This window comes from Phalangium opilio, unplaced genomic scaffold, assembly GCF_054372755.1.
Source record: "Phalangium opilio isolate 3A_F unplaced genomic scaffold, DU_Popi_V2 ptg000045l_1, whole genome shotgun sequence".
Lineage (NCBI taxonomy): Eukaryota > Metazoa > Arthropoda > Arachnida > Opiliones > Phalangiidae > Phalangium > Phalangium opilio.
In genome coordinates, this window is record NW_028324168.1 from 3045494 (window position 1) to 3069590 (window position 24097).

The 24097-nt window shown below is 39.8% G+C and overlaps 3 protein-coding genes across 8 annotated transcripts in view; 1 reads left to right on the forward strand and 2 right to left on the reverse strand.

Annotated features, from left to right (window-relative positions):
- LOC149676717 (uncharacterized) overlaps nt 1-24097 on the reverse strand; it is a 105227-nt gene that overhangs the window by 72059 nt on the left and 9071 nt on the right. The window lies entirely within an intron of this gene.
- On the reverse strand, nt 118-20001 carry LOC149676720 (uncharacterized). Of its 3 annotated transcripts, none has more exons than XM_089838298.1 (9): nt 18961-20001; nt 18215-18894; nt 5531-5602; nt 5090-5158; nt 4909-5010; nt 4566-4719; nt 4372-4484; nt 1115-4011; nt 118-901 (listed from the first exon to the last, which is right to left on the reverse strand). In XM_089838298.1, exons 2-9 carry the CDS (start codon nt 18302-18304, stop codon nt 235-237), a joined length of 4164 nt encoding a protein of 1387 aa, XP_089694424.1. In that variant the 5' UTR covers nt 18305-18894; nt 18961-20001; the 3' UTR covers nt 118-234. The 3 variants fall into 3 exon arrangements, with proteins under 3 accessions (XP_089694424.1, XP_089694425.1, XP_089694426.1); XM_089838299.1 differs by having other exon boundaries at nt 18215-18354; nt 18460-20001; XM_089838300.1 differs by having other exon boundaries at nt 118-529; nt 1178-4011; nt 18215-20001.
- On the forward strand, nt 20350-24072 carry LOC149676721 (uncharacterized). Of its 4 annotated transcripts, none has more exons than XM_089838307.1 (8): nt 20350-20493; nt 20566-20666; nt 20799-20893; nt 20952-21058; nt 21120-21221; nt 21291-21395; nt 21452-21532; nt 21586-24072. In XM_089838307.1, the coding sequence occupies exons 3-8, from the start codon at nt 20830-20832 to the stop codon at nt 24070-24072; spliced, it is 2946 nt and encodes a 981-aa protein (XP_089694433.1). In that variant the 5' UTR covers nt 20350-20493; nt 20566-20666; nt 20799-20829. The 4 variants fall into 4 exon arrangements, with proteins under 4 accessions (XP_089694433.1, XP_089694432.1, XP_089694435.1 ...); XM_089838306.1 differs by having other exon boundaries at nt 20815-20893; XM_089838309.1 differs by lacking the exon at nt 20350-20493 and having other exon boundaries at nt 20548-20666; nt 20815-20893; nt 21586-21721; nt 21788-24072.

Sequence of the window (24097 nt, forward strand, 5' to 3'; positions counted from 1 at the left end):
TTTTGAGTTTAAAAACCTCCAAATTACGATATAATTAAAACACTAAGCTAATTAACACAAAGCTTGAGACTAGCATTTCTGTAGGCTATTTTTCATTTAGCCTAGATTGTTGGCAGTATTAATCTAAATCATTACAATTAAATTTAATTAATTAATTAACTAATGGCAGTTATGTCAGACAAGTGAGGGGGGCATAGTAGTGAACTTAAATTAAGCTAAACTAAAACAATGTGTTTACTTAGAGCAACTTGAAACACCTGGTTGACAAATTCTGGCTCGACCAATAGTTTTATACACGGTATAACACGTGACCTCAACCTCGGGACAATCTTCATCATCGTCTTTACCCCCGTTACTTGCCGTATCCGGTATTTGAGGTATGTTATTAGCGCCCCCATTACAACACCCGAAGAAAGGTCGTATAACATTGGATCCGCCTGAACCGCAACACTTTGAAGGCCCTGGTAAGCCTGGTCTCGGTGGAGCCGGTCTAGTGTAGTAAGGATCCGTACTTGGTGTGGTCATCACCCTAGGTGTTGGATAGTAAGTAGGTGATTGAGTTGCTGGTCTTGCAACGGGAGGTAAAGGTCTTAAGGTCGGCATGGTAGGGTAAAAGGTGAGACCAGGTTCTCGGGGTTCTCCTATCGGAGGTGATGGGTAGTATGGATCCGGGCTTGGTGGTCGCTTAGTGTCGGGACGAGAAGGTACAGGATCACGGGGTTCAACTCTAGGAGGTGACGGGTAGTAGGGGTCCGGACTTGGGGGTCTCTTAGTGTCAGGACGCTCTGGTCTTTGTTCGATGTAGAATGGATTCGGGGTTGTTCGGGGTGGGAAGGCGGGGAAAGATGGTCTTCGATCGGAAACGTAAGGTGGAGAGGTAACTGGTGGCATTGTGGGAACCCTTAAAAGATTACGAACCGTTAGGTTTCATAGAAGGATGTTGCATACAATAATGAATGAAAGAATGAAACGGAAAATGTGGTTTCGTCGTTTGGGTTTCTTGTTCAGTTGAGTTATGGGTAATTCACTATACTGAAGTCTGGAGAAATATTGACGCGTACCAAAATAAACTTATTTTTCATTTCATTCTCTCTTCAATTATCCTTCCAAATACCTGGGTCTAGCGGGATATAGGGTTACAGTAACACCAGGATATCCTGGATAGGGAGATTCATACTTAATTTCCGGTGTACTTGGCCTCGACGGAGGTAATGGTCTTCCATATAGATCGTACTCTGGCATTTGATGTATTGGAGTTGGTGTTGTGGTAGCTGGTCTGCCGTATTTATCGTAATCGGATGGTCTGCCGTATATCCTGTCATCCGGTTTCATTGTTGGTCTTCCGTATCTGTCATCTACCCTAGTGGGTCTGTCAAAGTCAGTTGGTTGAGAAACGCGACTTCTTGGTTTATCGGTGGCCTTAGTGTAAGGATCTGGTCGATCGTAGTCAGGCGATGGTCTACCATAATCTGGGCTTGGTCTCCTCGAATCGGGTGATGGTCTACCGTAATCAGGACTTGCTTTTCCCGTATCGGGACTTGGCCTTCCATAATCTGGCGATGGTCTTCCATAATCGGGGGACGGCCTACCGTAATCAGGGCTTGCTTTCCCAGTGTCAGGACTTGGTCTTCCATAATCGAGTGATGGTCTGCCGTAATCAGGACTTTCTTTTCCCATATCGGGGCTTGGTCTTCCGTAATCAGGTGATGGTCTACCATAATCGGGACTAGGTCTTCCACTATCAGGTGAAGGTTTACCATAATCTGGACTAGGTCTTCCACTATCAGGTGAAGGTCTACCATAATCGGGACTAGGTCTTCCACTATCAGGTGAAGGTCTACCATAATCGGGACTAGGTCTTCCACTATCAGGTGAAGGTCTACCATAATCGGGACTAGGTCTTCCACTATCAGGTGAAAGTCTACCATAATCGGGGCTAGGTTTTCTACTGTCAGGTGAAGGTCTACCATAATCTGGGCTAGGTCTTCCACTATCAGGTGAAGGTCTACCATAATCGGGACTAGGTTTTCTACTGTCAGGTGAAGGTCTACCATAATCTGGGCTAGGCCTTCCATTGTCGGGAGAAGGTCTACGATAATCTGGGCTAGGTCTTCCACTATCGGGTGAAGGTCTTCTAGAATCAGGACTTGGTCTGCCATAATCTGGGCTGGGAATGCCACTAGGTCTACCGTAACCTCTATCTCCTCTATCACTTGGCCTTCCGAAATCAAGCGTTGTTGGTGGTCTCATATCAGGCCTAATTCCTGGCGGTGGCATTACGGGTTGGATTGGTATTCTCGAGATATTAGTTGCCGGAAGTCCTGATGTACGAAAATCGGTGGTGCCTCTTCCGGACGTGTCAAAAGAGCCAGTGGCTCCCGCTGAATACTTCTTAGCAGCTCCATAGTTTCCTTGCAAATTAGTTGAAGATATTCCGGTACCATACGATCCCCTAGTATTAGCCGAAACCTCTCCCTCGAAGAATTCGGGTCTGTTTATTTCACCGCGAGCATCAACTTGGGCGTTACTTTGAGACATTCCGGACGACTGAGATTGTGCCGAAGCAGATCCGCCATCTTGATGTCCTTGAGCCTCGGCTTGAGTTCCTCCTCCGGTAAAAGTGCCTTGAGCCATACCGCTAGTCGAGCCATCGGGAGTACCAGCTTGCACTTGACTTTGAGCATTTCCAATATCGCTAACACTAGCGCTTGAAATTGAGGAGCCCCCGTCTCTACTTCCTCTCACCTGACTCTGAGTATTTCCGCTGATAAACCCAGCTTGAGCCTGGGCTGAAAAAGTACCGTTACCAGCGTGAGCGCCTTGTACTTGCGTCTGTGATCTTTGACCCCTGATAGCCCCGCTGGACGAGGCTTCTGCGTTGGTACCAACTCGACCAATTTTCACCTTAGTATCGGACGCTAACCCAGCACCATCTATTCCGATTCCCGTGGCTCCAACTGCCCCTGAACCTGGAACAGGACTCTCCACACCGTTTCTCGAAAATCTCGGGTCAGTTACACCATTTCTTCTAGAATCACTCGGTGGAACTAAGCCACGTCTATCAGTTCCATAGTCGGCCCTCCTGTTTATATCACCGCCGTTACCGTTGGGACGCCTTGGATCGTAACCTGCCGTACCAGATGACATGGGGTCATATCCGGTAGACGTTCTTGAATCGTAATCAGAGCCTACAGATGTCCTTGGGTCATAAGGCGAACCGCCGTTCATTCTTGGGTCGTAAGCGGGATCGGCAGAGGTGCTTGGGTCGTAAGGTGACCCTCCGTTTATTCTTGGGTCATAACCATTGCCTGAAGATCCTCTCGGGTCAGATGGACCTCCGGCTGTTCTGGGGTCATAACCATTGCCAGATGTTCTCGGGTCAGATGAGCCTCCGGGTGCTCTGGGGTCGTAGCCATTGCCTGAAGATGCTCTGGGGTCAGATGGACCTCCGGATGTTCTGGGATCATAGCCAGGTGAACTACGATCATCTGGTCTTTTAGGATAATCATGTCCATTTGGGTACCTTGAAGAATCGCTTGGGCTTGGTCTACCATCAAAACCAGGAACCGTTGAAGAAGGTGGGTATTGAGGTCTACCTAGTGATCCATTTGGTTGCAAAGGAAATTTATAAACCTGTCCACCGTTTCCGTTGGAAACAGGTTTATTAGATGAGGTACTATGGTCGCCTGGTACATCGGGCCAACCAGGTGGTGGTAAATAAGGCGCTCTTCTATCACTGGGACCTAATGGCGAGTATCCCCGGCCACTTCCGTAACTTCCGGCTGATTTCGTACCATATTCCGTTGCGTCAATAGGTGGAAGACCTAACGGCTGGTTCAATTCGTAACCGCCATGTTGGTAAGCTCGTAAACCATAACGTCCTGGTACTGCCGAAGCGCTGTTAGGATTATCACCATGGTAAGAACCACTTGTTCCGTATCGTGTTTGCGTTTTCATAGTAACAGGAGAAGCCGGTCCCATAGGCTGGTCTTGGTAAAGTGGGGCGTGTCCCTACACATTTTTTGATTCAATTTGAACTTTAATATCACTAGCGTTGAATAGTTAGTTTAGTATAAAACTTGCGCAGCGTTTTAAGTTTAGGGTTATACATTAGAATTAAAGCCAGGTAACTATGATCTCTTCAAATCATTAACTACAGCGGTTAACATCGTGTTAACGCATTCGCAAATTGTACTGAAGTGTTAATTACGTTCAAAATCCCCGATAAATCAAAATGATGGACTATCTCAGCGTAAGAAGGTATCGCATTCGGCGCAAGCAACAATATTAAGTACTTTTAATTCATTTTAATGCAAGCTGCCATTTATCTCTGGCGGCGTTACAATTAAAAAAGGTCGTTCTAATTAATACCTTTCCAATTTCCCTAGTTTCGTGTCCATGATGGCTATATTCCTGACTTTGTTTACCATAATGACCATATGATTGTCGAAGATAACCGTCAGCGTGACGTTTCTTCCTAGAATCTACAAATTATTTAATTAAACTTAGTCAAGCGTAATTGAATAATTAATGGCGAGGACCCAATTAAAAAAACATTGGCGTACTAGATTCGGCCGCTTTTCCCGATATCAAAGACGTTTTCATTTTATGACAAAACCTGGCTATTTTATTGCCAGCAATATTCAACAGCACTTTGGGTGAAATGTTTTTATTGTTGGCGTACAATGTCACCGGTCGTAAATTAACGATAACTTCGTTCTGTCACGAAAACCAAATAAAAATAAATATTTCGCTTTCAAGTTCAAGATTATTTGAAGTCCATAGCTTGGAAGTACGAGAGAACCGCATTAACCGCTTACTAACAACGGGAAAGTTCTGGCTAATTACTCCAAGTTATGGATTTCTTCAAGGAGAAGTAGGGCCGACGGTTTGAAATTAATAGTATACTTGTAATTTCTTCAATTTGGTGACTTCACTGTTGATCGTTTCAAATTCCATTTTGGAAATAAAACAGTGCTTCTTGAGTAGATCTTTGAAAGCGATTACCCGCTATACGCGTGTTTACAAAACGTTTTTAGGATAGGGTTTTTAATCACACTTAAAAAGTGTAGTAACTAAGAATGCGAACCTTGTTGAAGTCGTACATGGTTAGCGATTTTTCGTTTGTTAATGGACTTAAATTCATAACGTATTCCATCTGATTTTAATTTTATTCATATTTAAATAAAATAAATAAATATCCTTTCTAACTGTAAAGTGTCTCGTGCAGAATTATTTCAATTTCACGAGAAACTTTAAAATCTCGTGCAAATAATTCAAATTATTTTAATTTCACGAGAAACTTCAGAATCTCGTGCAAAAATATGACAAATATTTTAATTTCACGAGAAACTTCAGAATCTCGTGCAAAAATATGAAAAATATTTTAATTTCACGAGACATTTCAAAAGTCTCACGTAAAAAATTAAAAATAATTTCCAATTCACGAGATATTTCAAAGTCTCGTGAAAAATATAAAAATAAAATTATTTTTAATTCACGAGACTTCGCTAGGCTAAACTATACGAACCCTTTGCTTATAATCCATTCGTACGTTAACCGGTATAATATTTCTCCCATTTTTATATTTGATCAAAAACATCTGCAATAATTAAAAACGTTTTCACACAGACACAAGCACGAAAATTAATTCGACGTAATTATAAATAATTAACTATAACTAAAGTAGTCAAGTAAGCATCAATGTGTCGCCAAAACTGATTAAAACGAGCTGGCGTGTTTTGGGAAAAAGGGGGAACATCGGTCAAATTCAAATGTGATCCATCATTTTCTTCTGTCTGCTAAATTATACCTTACAAAACATGAAGCCCTTCTTCCTACGTATTTGTGTTTAATTTTTAAATTTTCTCACGAATCAAGCTACTAAAGACAAAGTAAACTGTCCTTGATGAGAAGTTAAAAATTTAGAGCAGCGAGTGCGACAAAGAGCCAAACTTAATATAAGACATTTTTTGAACGCAAAAAAAAATCTAAGAACATAAGAGCTTTTCACACAAATTATTCCAAGCTTCCGTTCGTGATTCCATGCCGTATTTTTTTAATAACACTTACGTTGATAAACGTGTTGCAACGGGGACTTTAGTGAAAGTCCCTCTTACTTTAGTGAAAGTCCCTCTTTGCACTTTATGCCCTTATTTGGTAAACCTTCGGTAAAAAGACTGACGCCGGGCTTTCGACCACCGGAGATGTATTTGGGGAAATTTTGGGGTTTTTTGGGGATTAAAGGGGTGATCGGTCGAAAGAGAGAAAAAAGGTCACTTCAGTTTTGGCTTGGATGGAATAAAGATGTTATATTTAAAACGCTCTCCTTATTTCCCGCGATAAAAAACTTATGTAGCGATACCTCGCCACATAACTTGGTGGAGGCGCGGGGCAGATTTGTATTAGGACGGTACCGAAGAAAAATTAATAGGATAGAAAGGAAGAACAGTAATAAGCCAGTAAGATATAAACAACTGAAGTCGCGAAAGCGGAAATTTTCACGACCCAAAAAGCGGGGAAGGATACCGAGGTTTCTTCAGAGCCGATAGTTGGAACAATACAAAGAAATCATCAAAAGGAAAGCCAAGAGGAATTTCATAGCCAAAAAGCGGTGATCTCTGAGCCGAGAGTTGGGGAAATTCAAACCTTGAATACCGAAGACTATAGGAAGAACGTTGCGTTGGAAGAAAAAAAAAATTGGAACGAGACGGTGCGAAAAAAAAAAGTAAAAGAAAAAGGGTTAACAATGATGACGCGAAATCAATCTTCAAAAGTGGGTGATGATCCTAGAGCGACAGACGAAGACGGTAGTCAGTCTAATAATGAAGAGACTAGTACGGCTAGAAGCCCAACAAATTCGAGTTTTACCCCAAACGATTTGACCAGCATATTAACTGCCGTAACTACCCAGGTCACCAAACAAATGGGTGAAATGATGAAGCAAGTGATGAACGAACAAAGAAAGCTCGTAGATCTAAACACCGTGGCACTGGAAAGTTTAGCCACCTCGATACAAAAGGACGGGACCGCGGATTCAGAACCACCGAACTTCGAGACGTTACGCGAAGCCCACAACTCGTCGACTTCGGGTACCCAAATTTATGAACTTAATAGTGAATTGAACGCTGGTGCCGAACCATTCAACACTGCGAGGTCTAGCGTCGAGCCATTTCACCATGCGAGACCTAATCCTGAGAATGTAGCTGGACACTTTTCAACTCTGACTCCAGCAAGTGCAAATGTAACGATGCCCAGGTTCTCCATTGGACAAGATGCTCTGGGTTTTCTAAACGACGTGGAAAGGTATAGAAGACTATCTCGATTTAGTGATAAGGAAATTTTTCAAAAAATGGAATGCATGTTAGAGGGGGATCTAGTACTTTGGTGGGATAGGGCAAACGTCGATTTGGGTACGTGGGAGGAATTTCGCGACCGTTTTTGCAGGGCTTTTGTTGGTATCGACTACCGATATCAACTTGAAGATAAATTAGCGCGTAGGAGGCAAAAGCCAAATGAATGCGTTCTGACGTATATGTTAGAAAAAGAGCGCTTATGTCGCCAAATTGATCCGAAAATGAGTTCAACTAGTATTGCTAGTAAAATATTAAGTGGGATGAACCCGCACTTATTGCAAACAATGCGGTTATCGCATAGCCCGTCAATTTCGGAAGTGCAGGAGGCAGCTCAAAGGGCACAAAGGCTCAATGAACAAGTTTCAGAATATGATAGAATTTTCACTCCTAGACCTACGTCTTTGTCTGCTAATGGAAGTGGCTCAACGTATAGAAACAGTCAAAATTTTAGACTTAATGCTCTACCAAATCAAAGGTATAACGAAAATAGGCAAAATTTGCAGGGGAGCGAAAACTCAGGACATTATGGAAAACCTAATCCTGTTAATCGAAATAATCAAATTAAAGCGAATAATTATTCACAGAGAAAACCAGATTCGGGCTTACAGTGTTATAAGTGTAACAGGTTCGGGCATAGATCTTTTAGTTGCCCTGTTAGGATTAACAATATCCAAAGACCACCTATGCCCAAAGTATCTTCCATCGGTCAAGGGCGGGACCATGACAATCAACCCGATAATGCGGTAGAAGTAGACCATGAAGAGCAACGTTTTCAGAACCAAATGGCTTCGGAGGAGGTGGAATACGAGGGTCATCAATTTCACTCTAGCCTGATAAGGGTCGTTGAGGTTTCCCCGCGTGAAATGAGTGAATGTAGAGAAATGGGTGAAATGGGTGACCAAATATGGGATGAAATGACGCCATTTCCGGCGTTAAACCTTTCAAAGGACGTTGACTTGAATATTCTAGCAGTGAGAAAACTGATAAAAGAACAGGGTAGACCAAACATTCCCGTGTCAGTGGGTTCATGGGATGGATTTGCGGTCCTTGATAGTGGTTCGGACGTAACAGTGATGCCCAAAGATGTGTGGGACAAGGCGAAGGGTAATTGCAAATTGAAACCTTGGAATGGGGGTACAGTGCAGGTAGCAAATAAAGGTAATTTGGAGATCTCTGGGAAAGCTAGTGTTATTGTAAAGATACAAGATAAATCATGGAGGTTTGATGTAATAGTTACGCCAATGTTAGAGAGTGAATTTATACTAGGATGGGATTTTTGTTTATACACCGGGTTGTACGTCAAACCCCATCTTTCGTCTTATTGTTTTGGATCGGATGAAACGCTTTATCCACTGAAAAATAGAGATGGGGAGGGGAGCGCTGTCGCTTCAGTAGAACTAGAAGCCGCACATTTGGATAGGGAAATAGCAAACAGAGATATTCCTTCTGGTGTTCAGGAATTGATAGACGAATTTCAGGTTGTTTTTTCGGGTCAACCGGGCCATACAAGCGTAGTAAAGCACAAGATTAAATTGAACACCGATGTTCCCATTCGGGCGAGACCTTACCCTTTGTCTCCTTACAAAAAGGAGATCGTTAATGTTCAAATTGAGCAAATGCTAGATAAGGGAATCATAAGTCCCAGTCATTCTCCATACGCGTCACCCATAGTTGTCGTGGCAAAAAAGGATGGCACGCACCGGTTCTGCGGGGATTATAGAAAAATCAATTCGGTAACTGTACCAGACGCTTATCCCATGCCCAATATTAGGGAAGAATTAAACTCGTTAGCTGGATCGTGTTATTTTTCGATACTCGATCTCAAGGATGGGTTTTGGCAAATAGGTTTAGAGGAAGAGTCAAAGCAGTATACAGCATTTGTCACGCACAAAGGGTTGTACGAATTTAATGTGCTGCCTTTTGGCTTAAGGAATAGTCCGGCTACATTTCAAAGGTGTATGGCGTATGTTTTTAGGGAACAGTTGGGCAAATTTGTAATAGTTTACATCGACGACATATTAGTCTATTCAAAATCATTAGAGGATCACATGAACCACCTGCGCGTGGTGTTGGAAGTTTTAGGAGAGGGGGGTTTTACCTGTAAGGCAGCGAAGTGCCACTTTTTAAAAGAAGAAATCAAATATTTAGGTCATGTACTCAGCGCGAAGGGTATTGCCGCGGATCCAGAAAAGATAAGAGCAATAATAGATTACCCCCGGCCAAAGACGGTCAAAGAAATTCGCGCTTTTCTAGGACTAGCGGGTTGGTATCGAGAGTTTGTTCCGGCCTTCTCGGAGGTTGCTCAACCTCTAACGGAGCTGACAAAGTCAAATCAAAAATGGGACTGGACTATGGAATGCGAGGAGTCTTTCGTGAACTTAAAAAACTGTTTAGTGACGGCTCCGATTTTAGGGTACCCAATCCCAGGATCACAATTTTTTGTCCAAACGGATGCGAGTTTAATTGGTATAGCTGCGGTTTTATATCAAATTACAAAGGAAGGGAAAGAGAGGGTAGTAGCTTTTGTTAGCCGAAAATTGAAAGATGCCGAACAAAGATACCACGCTACGGAAAGAGAATTGTTAGCATTAGTGTGGGCCCTCTCGAAGTTACGACAATATATAGAGGGGGTAGAGTTCACGCTTATAACCGACAACAGCGCCTTGCAGTGGCTGCACAAAATGAAAGATTTGTCGTCTAGATTGACTCGTTGGGCTATCCAAACTCAAGAATTTAACTTCGTGGTGGTGCATCGAAAAGGGAAGGATAATGTGGTTCCCGACGCGTTGTCAAGGGCTCCTGTGGACCCCTTAAGTGGAGAAGGAGAAGACGATGATACGTCAAATAGAACGTATTTCGAAGAGGTCATGAGTCCCGATTTTGTAGAATCAACCCAATATGTCTTAAGTATTCGGGCCACAAACCGAGGGTTAAGTTTCGAGAACTTGGCTCTCACTTTCGATAGAGATTTTTTTGTCCAGTGTCAAGATAACGATCAAGAAATCTCCGATTTAAAAAGATACCTGACAAATTCCCAGCTACCAAAAATTGATAAATTAGCGCGAAAAGTTAAACGAAAAGCCCATCGATATGTACTATCGGAGAACGTCTTATACCGATTAATAGAAACTAGACCATGTCGTAGAGAAGGCAAGGCAGAAAGTCAAATTGTTTACCGTCCAGTTATACCCGAGAAACTAAGGCTAAAGATGCTTGAAATTTGCCATGACGTTGCTATTTCTGGCCATCTGGGGGTGGAAAAAACTTATTGGAAGCTACAAAAGAGCGCTTACTGGGATGGCATGTTTTCAGATTGCAAAGATTATATTAGGTCGTGCGAAGTTTGTCAAAGGTATAAAAGTCCTACACAGAAACCCGCTGGGTTAATGCAGACCATACCCCCCTCTGAGCCATGGGAACTCGTTGCTCTCGATCTACAGGGTTCATTTCCCCTGAGTTATAACAGGAATGAATATCTTTTAGTGATAGTAGACCACTTTTCAAAATACGTTGAGTTGTTTCCCCTTAGGAAGGCTACGGCTAAAGCTATAGTTAGCAAACTAGTAGAGCAAGTCTTTGCACGTCACGGTGTCCCGCGAGCTGTCTTGTGCGATAACGGGCCACAGTTCATTTCGGATCAATTTAGGAGTATAGTAAATGATTGGGGATCAAAGGTATCCTATACGACCGCGTATCACCCTCAAACAAACTTTGTTGAAAGAGAAAACAAAACTATTAAGACCATTATTGCATGTTACGTCGGTGAGGAACACCGACACTGGGATAAAAATTTACATTTTGTTGCTATGGCCATGAACAGTACCCCCCAGGCAACCAATAAATATACCCCAAACCAAATTATAACTGGTCGGGAATTGATAACGCCAATCGAGCGAAGTTTGGGTAGAAACCCTGTGGTAACCTCTGATGTGAACGAATATGTCACAAATCTAAAGGAAAAGATTTCGCGCCAAATAAAAGATTCCGTTGCTTTCAAAGAGGACGCTTTCGCGAAACAAAAGTTCTATTATGATAAAAATCATCGGGAAGTATTGTATAATGTGGGGGATAAAGTGTTAGTTCGAACGCATCCTCAATCAAATAAAGCCAAGCATTTCACTAAGAAATTGGCACCGAAATGGGACGGTCCATTTATAATCTCAAAAAAGAAATCAAACGTCAATTACGAATTGCAAGACGTATCGGATAATTCTAGCATTGGTACCTTCCACGTGACCAATTTAAAACTCTATTATGAGGGGAGGGAAAAAGATCAGATTGACGGAAAACTTAATGACGTTAATAACCGTGAGACTGATGCTGAACTTTATTCTAGACCAAAACGGCACGTTAAGGCACCCGAAAGATATGGCTTCCCTTAAATATTATAATGTTATGATCAGTGTTCTAATGTAACGCGTTTGTTTTGTTTGTATAACTTGTTTTCAATCTATTTCAAGAAAAAAAAAAACACCACGATTTGTTACCATACGTTACGTTTTTGTTTTTTTGTTTTTTTTTAATACTTTTTTGTATACTGTATTTGTATTTGTTGTTTTATTGGCTTGTTCAGCCCATTACTCTTTTTATTGTATACTGTTGCATTTTGTTTATTATTGTCGCAGTGGTGCTCCAATTTTGGTGGGGGGGTGTTGCAACGGGGACTTTAGTGAAAGTCCCTCTTACTTTAGTGAAAGTCCCTCTTTGCACTTTATGCCCTTATTTGGTAAACCTTCGGTAAAAAGACTGACGCCGGGCTTTCGACCACCGGAGATGTATTTGGGGAAATTTTGGGGTTTTTTGGGGATTAAAGGGGTGATCGGTCGAAAGAGAGAAAAAAGGTCACTTCAGTTTTGGCTTGGATGGAATAAAGATGTTATATTTAAAACGCTCTCCTTATTTCCCGCGATAAAAAACTTATGTAGCGATACCTCGCCACATAACTTTACTTGCATTAGAAATTCAACTTAACTTTGTAGCGAATTATACACCCTAAGTTAGTTAAGTGGCCGGTTATTATATAAGAAAAAATATCTAACCGTTTTTGAAGGTTATAACCCTAGAAATACACATTCGAGATCGAGAAATGGCAACGATTTGCCTTTAAACGTATTATAAACTATAATGGGTTGGTATTAGATGTCACTACTATTTTATCCACTTGACAAAACGTCCGGGGATATTTAATGATTATGGAATTTGTAACGGCCTTTAAGTTGGAAAATTCGGTGCAGATTTGCCATAGGCCGTTTCGATTTGAAGCGCGAGCCATCAAACTCCAGCCTTAAACAAGGCTAAATTTAATTGAAGAAAATAATACTCGCGATATATTGATATTACCTCGCAATAGAGTATGAATAAAATAAGTCCATTTTAATAATTAAAGCAACGAGCTATTTCTACCTCAGCCTTCAACCTAACCTACTCTAACTAAAACAAATACTCTCTCAAAGGCTACGACTTTCCAGCTGAAAATACCCCTATTCCGAGAAATACGAACCGTTTAACTAACTTACACGTTTAATTTCAGTCGTGTCAACTGGGAGACAAATTAGCCCATTTTATTAATTAATCCTTATTTTAACTCTTCTCCTTATTAATGTAACAACGCGAAACGATAAGTTATACGCTTCTAGGAATGTAAGGACACAGAAAAAAAGATGAGAGAAACATTCAGCGACCTCGAATTAACAAGCCTCTTCAGTCTCAATTAAAATACTTCCTAATTCTAAATTAAGAAAGTTAAGTTTATAAGTCTTAGAGAAAAATTTAAAAAAAAAAAATATTTATTTTACAAATGTACGAAAGTAAACGTGATTTTCGATACCAAAAGGTCACAGTGTAAAGTTTTAATTAAATTATTAAAAATTATCTAATATTAACGGACCCTTTTAATTATAGTCTGGTGTTTAACCACCTTGATGCCTTAAGATTGGGTATGTGTACGAAAAAAGACGCTAGATATAACTTAGAACAAAATTATTTGATTTTAGTCCAAGATTGGTAACTTTGAAGCCCTTTCTGTAACGTCTATGTAAAAACATACATACCCAATGAACTTTCCATAATAACACTACAAGAAGTAGACGGTTATTATTTACTTCAGTTTATATACTTCTAATTAGCAATTAATTTCAAATTAATACATCGTATTAAGAACATCTGTCTGAATCTAAAATTAAACATTCGCCCTATAAACATAATGACCCCATAATCCCTCTATATCAGTGTACCAATGAATGACACTTGGCACTAACTACTTTATTTCTAACGCGATTTAACACTAGATATTCATTCGCGATAGCTTTCCTTACAGTGCAACACGTGCGCTAATCTCCCAGACCCGGGGAGTCCTGGCACGCGCTCCGACCTTCAATTCAAATTAATTTCTCACGCGCATTAAGCGCTAATCTCTTAATCTTTAATCCATTTCAGCTTCCGACTTTTGAATTCAAGTGTCCCAGTTAATCTATCTCCTAGATTAAAATACTTTTTAAAAACGTATTTGAAACATTTATTTTACAACAAAAAAGATGCTAATGATATTCAAACGATGTTTACTTTTAATAATCCCCTCTATTACATTTTCTTATTTTTTAAAATAAAACTTAAAAATTCACTAATTACCGTTTGTTAATTGTAACAGCAACAAGGGCGGGGGGAATCATACAATTAGTGTATGAGCGATTACTTGAAACTTCTGGCATTAATTTTGTCAACTTAAACTAAATTTTATCTCGCGAGTGTGTCTGTTATATTTGATCCTAATTTCTGTTGAAGTATTTCTTTTTCTTTTATTCTCATTATAAATTTAATTTTTTTTTTAAAAATGCCAAAGATCTATTTTAAAGATTATATTTTTTTTTATAAACTGGGTTGTTTTAAGGACATGGCACTGCAGCAAGTTTTATTTTGAAGAAAAAAGGGTTAATTTGAGTTAATTTTACATTTTAATTAGGTTATAACACTTGGGAATTACACTTAATTTATTTAAAGTGGGGGATATAAAATTACGATAATGTTTTTCAATCTTAATTTACACACTTGAAAACATTTCGAAAATGCATTTAGGAAATTTTGGTTGACCTGTTACGTGTAATAATAAGTAGTGCGTCTTCCGACGTCATCTTTGGAACTGATTTTTCAAAACATTTTCCCTGATCATATAAAGTAATTTTCCCCCGATCATCTAAAATAATTTTCCCCCGATCATCTAAAGTAATTTTCCCCCGATCATCTAAAGTAATTTTCCCCCGATCATCTAAAGTAATTTTCCCCCGTTCATCTAAAGTAATTTTCCCCCGTTCATCTAAAGTAATTTTCCACCGTTCATCTAAAGTAATTTTCCCCCGATCATCTAAAGTAATTTTCCCCCGATCATCTAAAGTAATTTTCCCCCGATCATCTAAAGTAATTTTCCCCCGATCATCTAAAGTAATTTTCCCCCGATCATCTAAAGTAATTTTCCCCCGATCATCTAAAGTAATTTTCCCCCGTTCATCTAAAATAATTTTCCCCCGATCATCTAAAGTAATTTTCCCCCGTTCATCTAAAATAATTTTCCCCCGTTCATCTAAAATAATTTTCCCCCGTTCATCTAAAATAATTTTCCCCCGTTCATCTAAAATAATTTTCCCCCGTTCATCTAAAGTAATTTTCCCCCGTTCATCTAAAGTAATTTTCCCCCGTTCATCTAAAGTAATTTTCCCCCGTTCATCTAAAGTAATTTTCCCCCGTTCATCTAAAGTAATTTTCCCCCGTTCATCTAAAGTAATTTTCCCCCGTTCATCTAAAGTAATTTTCCCCCGTTCATCTAAAGTAATTTTCCCTCGATCATATAAAGTAATTTTCCCCTGTTCATCTAAAGTAATTTTCCATCTATCATATAAAGTAATTTTCCCCTGTTCATCTAAAGTCATTTTCCCCTGTTCATCTAAAGTCATTTCCCTGTTCATATAAAGTCATTTTCCCCTGTTCATCTAAAAGTCATTTTCCCTGTTCATATAAAGTCACTTTCCCTGATCACATAAAGTCATTTTCCCACTTTTATTTGTAGATAAGCTAGAACAGAACTACTATACTAAATATTTCAAAAAATCAGAAACATCCAATTCAGTTCCACGTTTACCAGGGTCATATAAGAACCCTGTAATGGATACTCATCCAATATTTTAACCCTAATCCTTTTATAAAATACACATATGCAAATGCGTGGGTTTTCTCAAAGAGTCTAAATTGTCAAAAAAAAAAAAAAAAAAAAAACTTCAAAGTAGCCAAAAACATAGTGTTAAATATATGCCACCCAGTCTGACCCGCTCCACAATTTTTAGGTTCTTCATAATAACCCTTTTTCCAAAAATAAAAAGAATGCTTCTAAACTCTCCTAGATAAGTTTAATTTACTTGCAAGAGTGTGTGTGTTTAGATGAGTTATTTTCATTGGAATGCACGCATTAACATTCCAGAAAAGGACCGGCCTAAGCCTTCATTTTTTGGGGGGATAGATACTAGAAAAATATGGAATCCATAAGATTTTTTTCGCCCTCTCTTTCTCCTGGACTATATTACTCATAGCAATTAAACTTAATTAACAATTAAACAATACCTAAAACGTCTGCTTTAAAAATAACTGGAAAACTAAAATTTGGGTATAAGAAAAAAATAAATAAAAAGGCGCGAAATCCCAAATTAAAATAATATTTAGCGTAAAACAATGGAATCGTGTATTCTTTTATGCTAAGCCTAATTTTATTACTCATTGAATTCCTTCTCTAGACTTCACACTTTTCAACACTGGAAGTCAAGAGGTTTCTTAAAGAAAACTCGCTTCTCATTGGTGGAATTTAGAGAGAAAAAATATCTACATAGCATCAAGGACAACAATACAAGCTATACCATATTTGGAATTCTTTTTCTTTTCTTTCTTTAATTTAAAAAAAAAGGCCAAATATTTCTAGAATCTATCAAACCCAATTATTAAATTGAAATAATAAATGTGTAAAGTCCTGTCTTCCACTAAAACAAACCTAGTTAATAAAATACGAAAATCATTATTTGATTTATCAGTGCGAACAAGACTGAACTTAATTTGCTAATAGCTTAAAAAAGAAAGAAAAGTAAGGCAGACGCCAAGTACCCGGAAGAGGACTTAAGGCGAAGAAAATATAAATTGGATTCAAAGGGTTTTCTTTTTGTCTCATAGTTTTGATGTTTAGATATGGATATAAAAAGAAAACGAGAGAGAGAAAGAAAAATTTAACCACGTGTTTTGACGTCGAACACTTTGCATTACTTTGCATGCCAGATTATCGGGTTACAATTTATTGAAAGCAACCCACATTGTGTGAATAAATAAAAGTTATCAACCCATTTTTGGTTCGCTAGAGAGTTAGAAACAAAGTATGGGTTAGAAGAGCAAAGACTGATTTGTAGACGAAAATAAATTGGCTAGCCAATTATTTTATTTAACAGATTAGTTACGGTTCAAGCAAAAGCATAATGACCTTTGCTCTCTCGTTACATCACCATTCCTAATCGCGCCTACCTTTAAACAATGTTTTAACATTAAATTCACAATGACCTTGAAATACTAGAAAGACATAGTTTACAGACTAGAAGGGTTCATAACATTTACACAGGGAGGCCAGGCTTCAGGTGCTACACAAGGAGGCCTGACTCACTGGGTGAGTCTAAACGGAGCCAGGCCTCCTTGTGTAGCACCTGAAGCCTCCTAGTTTGCAAACTATGTATAATCCTAAAGATCATCCCCTTGCACGTGGACAAAGTGATTACTAGCTCTCCCAGGGGGTTAAAGGTCACCATGGTTTGGGCCATTTTGAAGAAACACACATAACGAAAGACATGAGAAAACTTAAGTCCTTCATTAAGGTCATGTAATAACGAGAGCATTTTCCGTGTTGTTTTCAAAGTGTGTTATACGTTGTTTAGTTTAATCGTTCGCCTTGCATAATTGCTCGTTTACCAACCACGGTTCAACAAGTATAAAATAACCCTAATTATCACGAAAGCCATTTTAATCATCTCATCGTATCACCTTGGGGTTCGAGCTTCGTATAAAGTCGTCAAAGCGTGCATAATTTATGAAAGACTAAACACACATCCCACGAGCGCATTAAAAACTATTTAGCATAATAATATCATGCTTGAAAGACTGCTACAAATTGTTGCCCTTCAATTGCAATTATTTTCTCGCCTGACAATTAACAGAGTAAATAATAAACAAGTATTATTATTGTTATCATTGGAAGGGGATAATAGAAGAAGGATGAGACTCTGAATCCTCTTAATACTTTAATTATGTAACGTGTATCTTCTTCTTCCCAGGCTCACACCCTTTTCTGTTTTGCTCTCCCGCTCATCAAACTTCAGACGGGCATCGTACCGTGCTAGGGTGAATTCTATAACTGTTTGCCAGTACTAAATCCTCAGCAATCAACCCATAAACCTTGTCTTGACGTGGGACAAAAATCCACAAGCGCATGCGCCTTGGCAAATAGTTAAACTCTAATAGAGTAATGATGAGGGAACTATTTATCGCGTTTGCTATTCGGTTTAGTAACCTTTCTCCAAATGTTAATATGATGTTGGGAAGACTCATGTTACAATTACCCCGTTTTGTGGTACACTTCTCTCTCGAAAAAAAGTAATATACACTTCTGTTATTATTAACTATCATAACGATATTTCGAAACCCAAAATAATTTAAATAATTAAACGTTTAAGCCTAATTTTGCTTACACCAAAGAATGATTCACATTTGAATTGACCACGAATATAATCCCCTTTTGGACACATTGACCCTTATAGACCATGCATGCGCAAAACAATAATCTCTCTCACCTCCTTCTCTTTGGCGAAATTAGGTTCAGTCCTCAACCCGCTGACCACGGTACAAGTCCATAAAACCGCCACCGCCGCTGCGACTATCATGGTCGACACTTTACCGGTCTGACCGTTGTCCAGCGCGAGCCTTCTACTTACTAGAAAGGGTTTGAAGAAAGTTTACGGAACCCAAGACTCTCTCGTGAAGGAAAAATAACTCTCAAGAAGTTTTTTTCGAAATTAAAACTTTGAAATTTATTTACAAAGAGAGTCTAGCTTCCGATTTCTTCCTTCTCAATTCCCCCTTCACCGTCTTCGAGTCAACTGCCACAAAACCATTAAGGATAGCCCATCTTATATAGGCAGGCAGGCACACGCCAAGGAACCAAGGAGAATTAACTTGGACGCTTAGAGAACGTTACCACCACGCGGGGAGAGGACTTTTTTTTAAGTTGGCTCTTTTTGACGTTTGGTCCCCCCTTTTCTCTCAATTTAAGTCAACTTCCCCTTTTTATCGCGTTACATTAAGAAGGACACAGTATGGTCCGCTGTAATAGCACCAAATAGACGTTGCTTGACGTCAAGACTATTTTTAAACATCGGGTTTCATTTCGTTCGTGATGTTTAATTACTTTCGCGAGAAACTAGGTATTGCGCAGAGCTGTAGAGTAATGGCTCCAAATATTGTTGTATCTGGTCTTAAAATAAACATGTTATAATTCAATCAAGTCCTGCTCCGAACAAAGACCTAAGATATGACCTACTTCGACCTAAGCTGGTTATAATTTTCGTTATTACATTATTTAAATAAAATTATTAGTAAGATGTTGTTCATATCTTGAAGACTAGTAAGTAGTTAAGGTCTCATGAGGAACTAAACATTCCATACAGTAATCCCTCCAAGTATCTTGAAATACAATCCCCTCATAGCCACGAAATTTTCAGACTTGTCCTGGTTTTCCCTGACGTTCGAAATATAAGTAAACATGCATTTGAATCTCTTTTTTTGAATATTTAATGTAAAACACTGCGGAGCGAGCCAATCGATCTCCGTGATATCAGTGTCTGGTCAAACGTGATCTCGTTTAAAACTTCCGTTTAAAAGGTCACCCACCTGGATATTTAAGCCACTTTAGCAAAATTCCCTGACTTTGATGAAATTCGTAAAATTCCCTAACATTTCCCTGGCCCCTTTTGAAATTCCCTGACTTATTTAAAGGTTTTCCCTGATCCGTGGCAACCCTGAACAAAAACATATTGATTGAACGAAACTAGAAGTGTCGGAAAGCATCTTTTCATCTTTGAAGGGGGGGTTCGCAAAAATCTTCGTATGTTTTTCCAAAAAAAAAAAAGCGCGTTTGATGAAGCGGGGGTGTTGCCTCTCGTCACCGCGAATGTTTCGTTTCGTTCTTAAATAATAAATACACTTCAGATTCTCGGAGCCGATAATTCACGTCAAACAATCACTTTTTATCCGCTAAGCAAATCACCGCCCATCCAGAGAGAGCCAAGGAGCCATATAAAAATTTTTTTTTTTTAATCTAAACACAATCTTAAAGCGCGCGCCAAATGTAACCAAATAGGCGCCAAATCGGGGAAGGGGGCCCCCAAAATACCGCCTTGGGTGGTGGTGGTGGTGTTGATAAAGTACCACGTGATCATAAATTAATATTTTAAAATCTGAATCATCCTTAACATTGGAGTGGAAATATTTAAGAAGCAGTTTTCAAAAGTATAGATTTACAAATTATTAAGGAATCATTATGAAAAATAATAATCGTGAAAATATATTAAACACAAAACAAAAATTAAGCCAAATTCCTTCGGGGGGCGCGCGTTATCAAGATGCAATTTAAAACGAAGGTTAAATTATTTTTTTTTAAAAAAAGAAAGAAAATATTATAAAAATGAGCGAGTAATTTTCTTTTAAAAACCGTTTAAGATTTTTAAACGCTCGTTTTAAAAATGTTGATGAAACAAGGCTAAACGACAAACTGCGACAAAGAATCTTTTGTTCGTATTACCATAAGTTTATAAGTGATTTGTTCCATAAGTTTGACACTACCTATACGAGTTCGTAATGCTAGAGACTTACAGCTCGAGATAACTAGTTCGAGAACGAAAAGCCAGAATTGATTTACTACACTCAGTTAATTTTGCAGGACTTCCATCTATACCTATTTAGTCTGTACTAAGCCTTTGATATGCAGCGCCTCACCAGGCGTCGCTTTACCTCGAATCTATGGCCTCCGTCACTTCATGATAAACTCCAGTTTGTAACCAGTGAAAAACTTATGGTGAACATACCTTATGAACTTATGATATTACTAGGCTATAGAGAACGCCTAAATTAATGAAACTCATTTCAGGTCGAGTATTCACTAAAGTAAAAGATATAATCTATCAGATTTCTATAGCTGAAACCCAGCTTTAAACGAAGAAACAACTCCGATTGAACTTGCAAAATATGGTAAACAATTATTTTTCGACAGCAGGATATTTACTATTTTCCCCGAGACATTCTGGCTTTGTTATTCTTTCTCAGTCCAATTAAGTATAAACATAATTAATATTAATTGGTAACATTTCTATATAAAACCAGGGTCTCTCTTTGATAGAATCCTGAAACCAAAATGGATTTCTTCGTAAGAAATTACGTATGGATTATACTTTGTATTTCAGTCGCGAAAACATTGGGTAAGATACTTAATGAAATTATTTTAATTAATAAATTAACAATATAATTAATCCTCAGCTGATCAGAAACTTTTAATATCCCCGGCTGGGCAAAAATCAGAAGTTTACCTTAAAAGATGTAAAGAAGAATTCCCACTTGATATAGTCATGGCAGGATCGGCCCAAGTAATTAAAATTAATTATTGTAAATTAAACTTAATTATTTAAAGAATATTACACAATTAAGGGGTGCGAGTTATCGTGCGATATCAGGGGTATTACCGTGGGGTATCGTAACACGACAAAATCAGTTAATTTAAGAAATTACGATACTTGCGGATCGAACAGAGTAATTATTTATCAATTTCAATCTAATTATAACATGGCTTAGTTAATTAATTATTTAATTGTTAATTAGATGTGTGTTAGAGGCAGTTGCCTCGAGATCCTACCATCCATGTTAGATGATTGTGTTTTCAATGTAAACGCGTTGGAACACAGTGGAAGAGTGGTTCCAATTAAAGTAAGTTAATTAAAATTAATTCCAATTTGGGTTGAGTAAATGTTGGTATTTTATAGATGGGTTCGTGCATGGTTCTGTGCTACTTGGACGAAAAGATGAAGATTACACTTCCGGTTAGGGAGGGCAAGTCATGCGCGGTAAGTTCCGGTTTTGAAACCACGGGTGGCGAACCTAATTTTAAACTTTACAGGATGGTCGAGTGTGTCAACACGGTTGGTGCATGAAACTGGATTATACCGAAGATAAGAAGACTAATCAAAGTGAACGTCGAGACAAGGAACAGTCAGAGAAAGACTCTTCCTATACTTCAGACAAGAAGATTCAGGGTAAGTCGCGCCACGAAGTCGAAGGATGTCAAAATTTCAAAGATTCTAATAGTGGTAAACGAGCAGAATCCGATTCTCGGAAAAAGGGGGGACAACATCAGGAAGGAGATAAAAACGCTAAGCCGGACAAGGGGGAAGATAAAGATAAACCCAAACGTGAAGATGATGTTATTGAAGCTCGGGGAAATCGCCCCAGGAAACAGCTGCAAGATAACGAGGACAAATCCATGGATGATCGCCATAAAAGGCCCAATGGAAGCGAGGAAAAACGACCCTGGGGACCAAATGGTGAGATTAACAAGGAGCATGGTAAGAAGGACCACGACAGATACAATGGACACGAAGAAAATCAACATCGGGGACACAACGACAGGGACAAGGAGGACGGCCCGAAAAGGCATGGAAGCGAGGAAAAACGACCCTGGGGACCAAATGGTGAGATTAACAGGGAGCATGGTAAGAAGGACCACGACAGACCCAATGGAGGAACTCATGGTGAAAGGGACAAGGAGGACGGCCTAAAAAGGCCTAATAGAAGCGAAGAAAAACGACCTTGGGGGCCAAATGGCGAGATTAACCGAAATCATGGTAAGAAGGACCAAGAAAGACCTAATGGGGACGAAGAAAGAAGACCTTGGGGACACAACGACAGAAACAAGGAGGAAGGCAGACCCAATGGAGACGAAGAAAGAAGACCTTGGGGACACAACGACAGAAACAAGGAGGAAGGCAGACCCAATGGAGACGAAGAAAGAAGACCTTGGGGACACAACGACAGAAACAGGGAGGAAGGCAGACCCAATGGAAGCGAGGAAAAACGACCTTGGGGACCAAATGGTGAGATTAACCAAAATCATGGTAAGAAGGACCAAGAAAGACCCAATGGAGACGAAGAAAGAAGATCTTGGGGACACAACGACAGAAACAAGGAGGAAGGCAGACCCAATGGAGACGAAGAAAGAAGACCTTGGGGACACAACGACAGAAACAAGGAGGAAGGCAGACCCAATGGAGACGAAGAAAGAAGACCTTGGGGACACAACGACAGAAACAGGGAGGAAGGCAGACCCAACGGAAGCGAGGAAAAACGACCCTGGGGACCAAATGGTGAGAATAACCGAAATCATGGTAAGAAGGACCAAGAAAGACCCAATGGAGACGAAGAAAGAAGACCTTGGGGACACAACGACAGAAACAAGGAGGAAGGCAGACCAAATGGTGAGATTAACCGAAATCATGGTAAGAAGGACCAAGAAAGACCCAATGGAGACGAAGAAAGAAGACCTTGGGGACACAACGACAGAAACAAGGAGGAAGGCAGACCCAATGGAAGCGAGGAAAAACGACCCTGGGGACCAAATGGTGAGATTAACCGAAATCATGGTAAGAAGGACCAAGAAAGACCCAATGGAGACGAAGAAAGAAGACCTTGGGGACACAACGACAGAAACAAGGAGGAAGGCAGACCCAATGGAAGCGAGGAAAAACGACCCTGGGGACCAAATGGTGAGATTAACCGAAATCATGGTAAGAAGGACCAAGAAAGACCCAATGGAGACGAAGAAAGAAGACCTTGGGGACACAACGACAGAAACAAGGAGGAAGGCAGACCCAATGGAAGCGAGGAAAAACGACCCTGGGGACCAAATGGTGAGATTAACCGAAATCATGGTAAGAAGGACCAAGAAAGACCCAATGGAGACGAAGAAAGAAAACCTTGGGGACACAACGACAGAAACAAGGAGGAAGGCAGACCCAATGGAAGCGAGGAAAAACGACCCTGGGGACCAAATGGTGAGATTAACCGAAATCATGGTAAGAAGAACCAAGAAGGACCTAACGGGGACAAAGAAAGAAGACCTTGGGGGCACAACGGCAGGAACAAGGAGGAAAGCCTAAACAGACCCAATGGAAGCGAAGAAAGAACACCTTGGGGACCAAATGGTGAGATTAACAGGAATCATGGTAAGAAGGACCAAGAAAGACCTAATGGGGACGAAGAAAAAAGACGTTTTGGACCCAAGGGTGGGTTGAATGAGAATCGGGACAAGAAGGATAGCCCACGACCTTGGGGACACTCTCATGGGGATCCAGATAAACAACAATGGCAATCCAACAGTGACATGAACAAGGAGGAAAGACCTAGAGGTGAAGGGAGCCAATCAAACACCAGAGGTCAAGGGTTTGAACACAAACAGAAGGGGGAAGATAAACTGAATTCCAGAGGTGAAGGAGGAGATCAAGCTAAGCCTAATTCGAAACCTGATCACAAATTAGAAAATCCATCTGAAGAAAAAAATGATTGGCCAAAACACAGTTTCGGAGAATTTTTCAGAAAGTTGAGGGAGTAGGATATATATCCCTAAAAAATGTTCA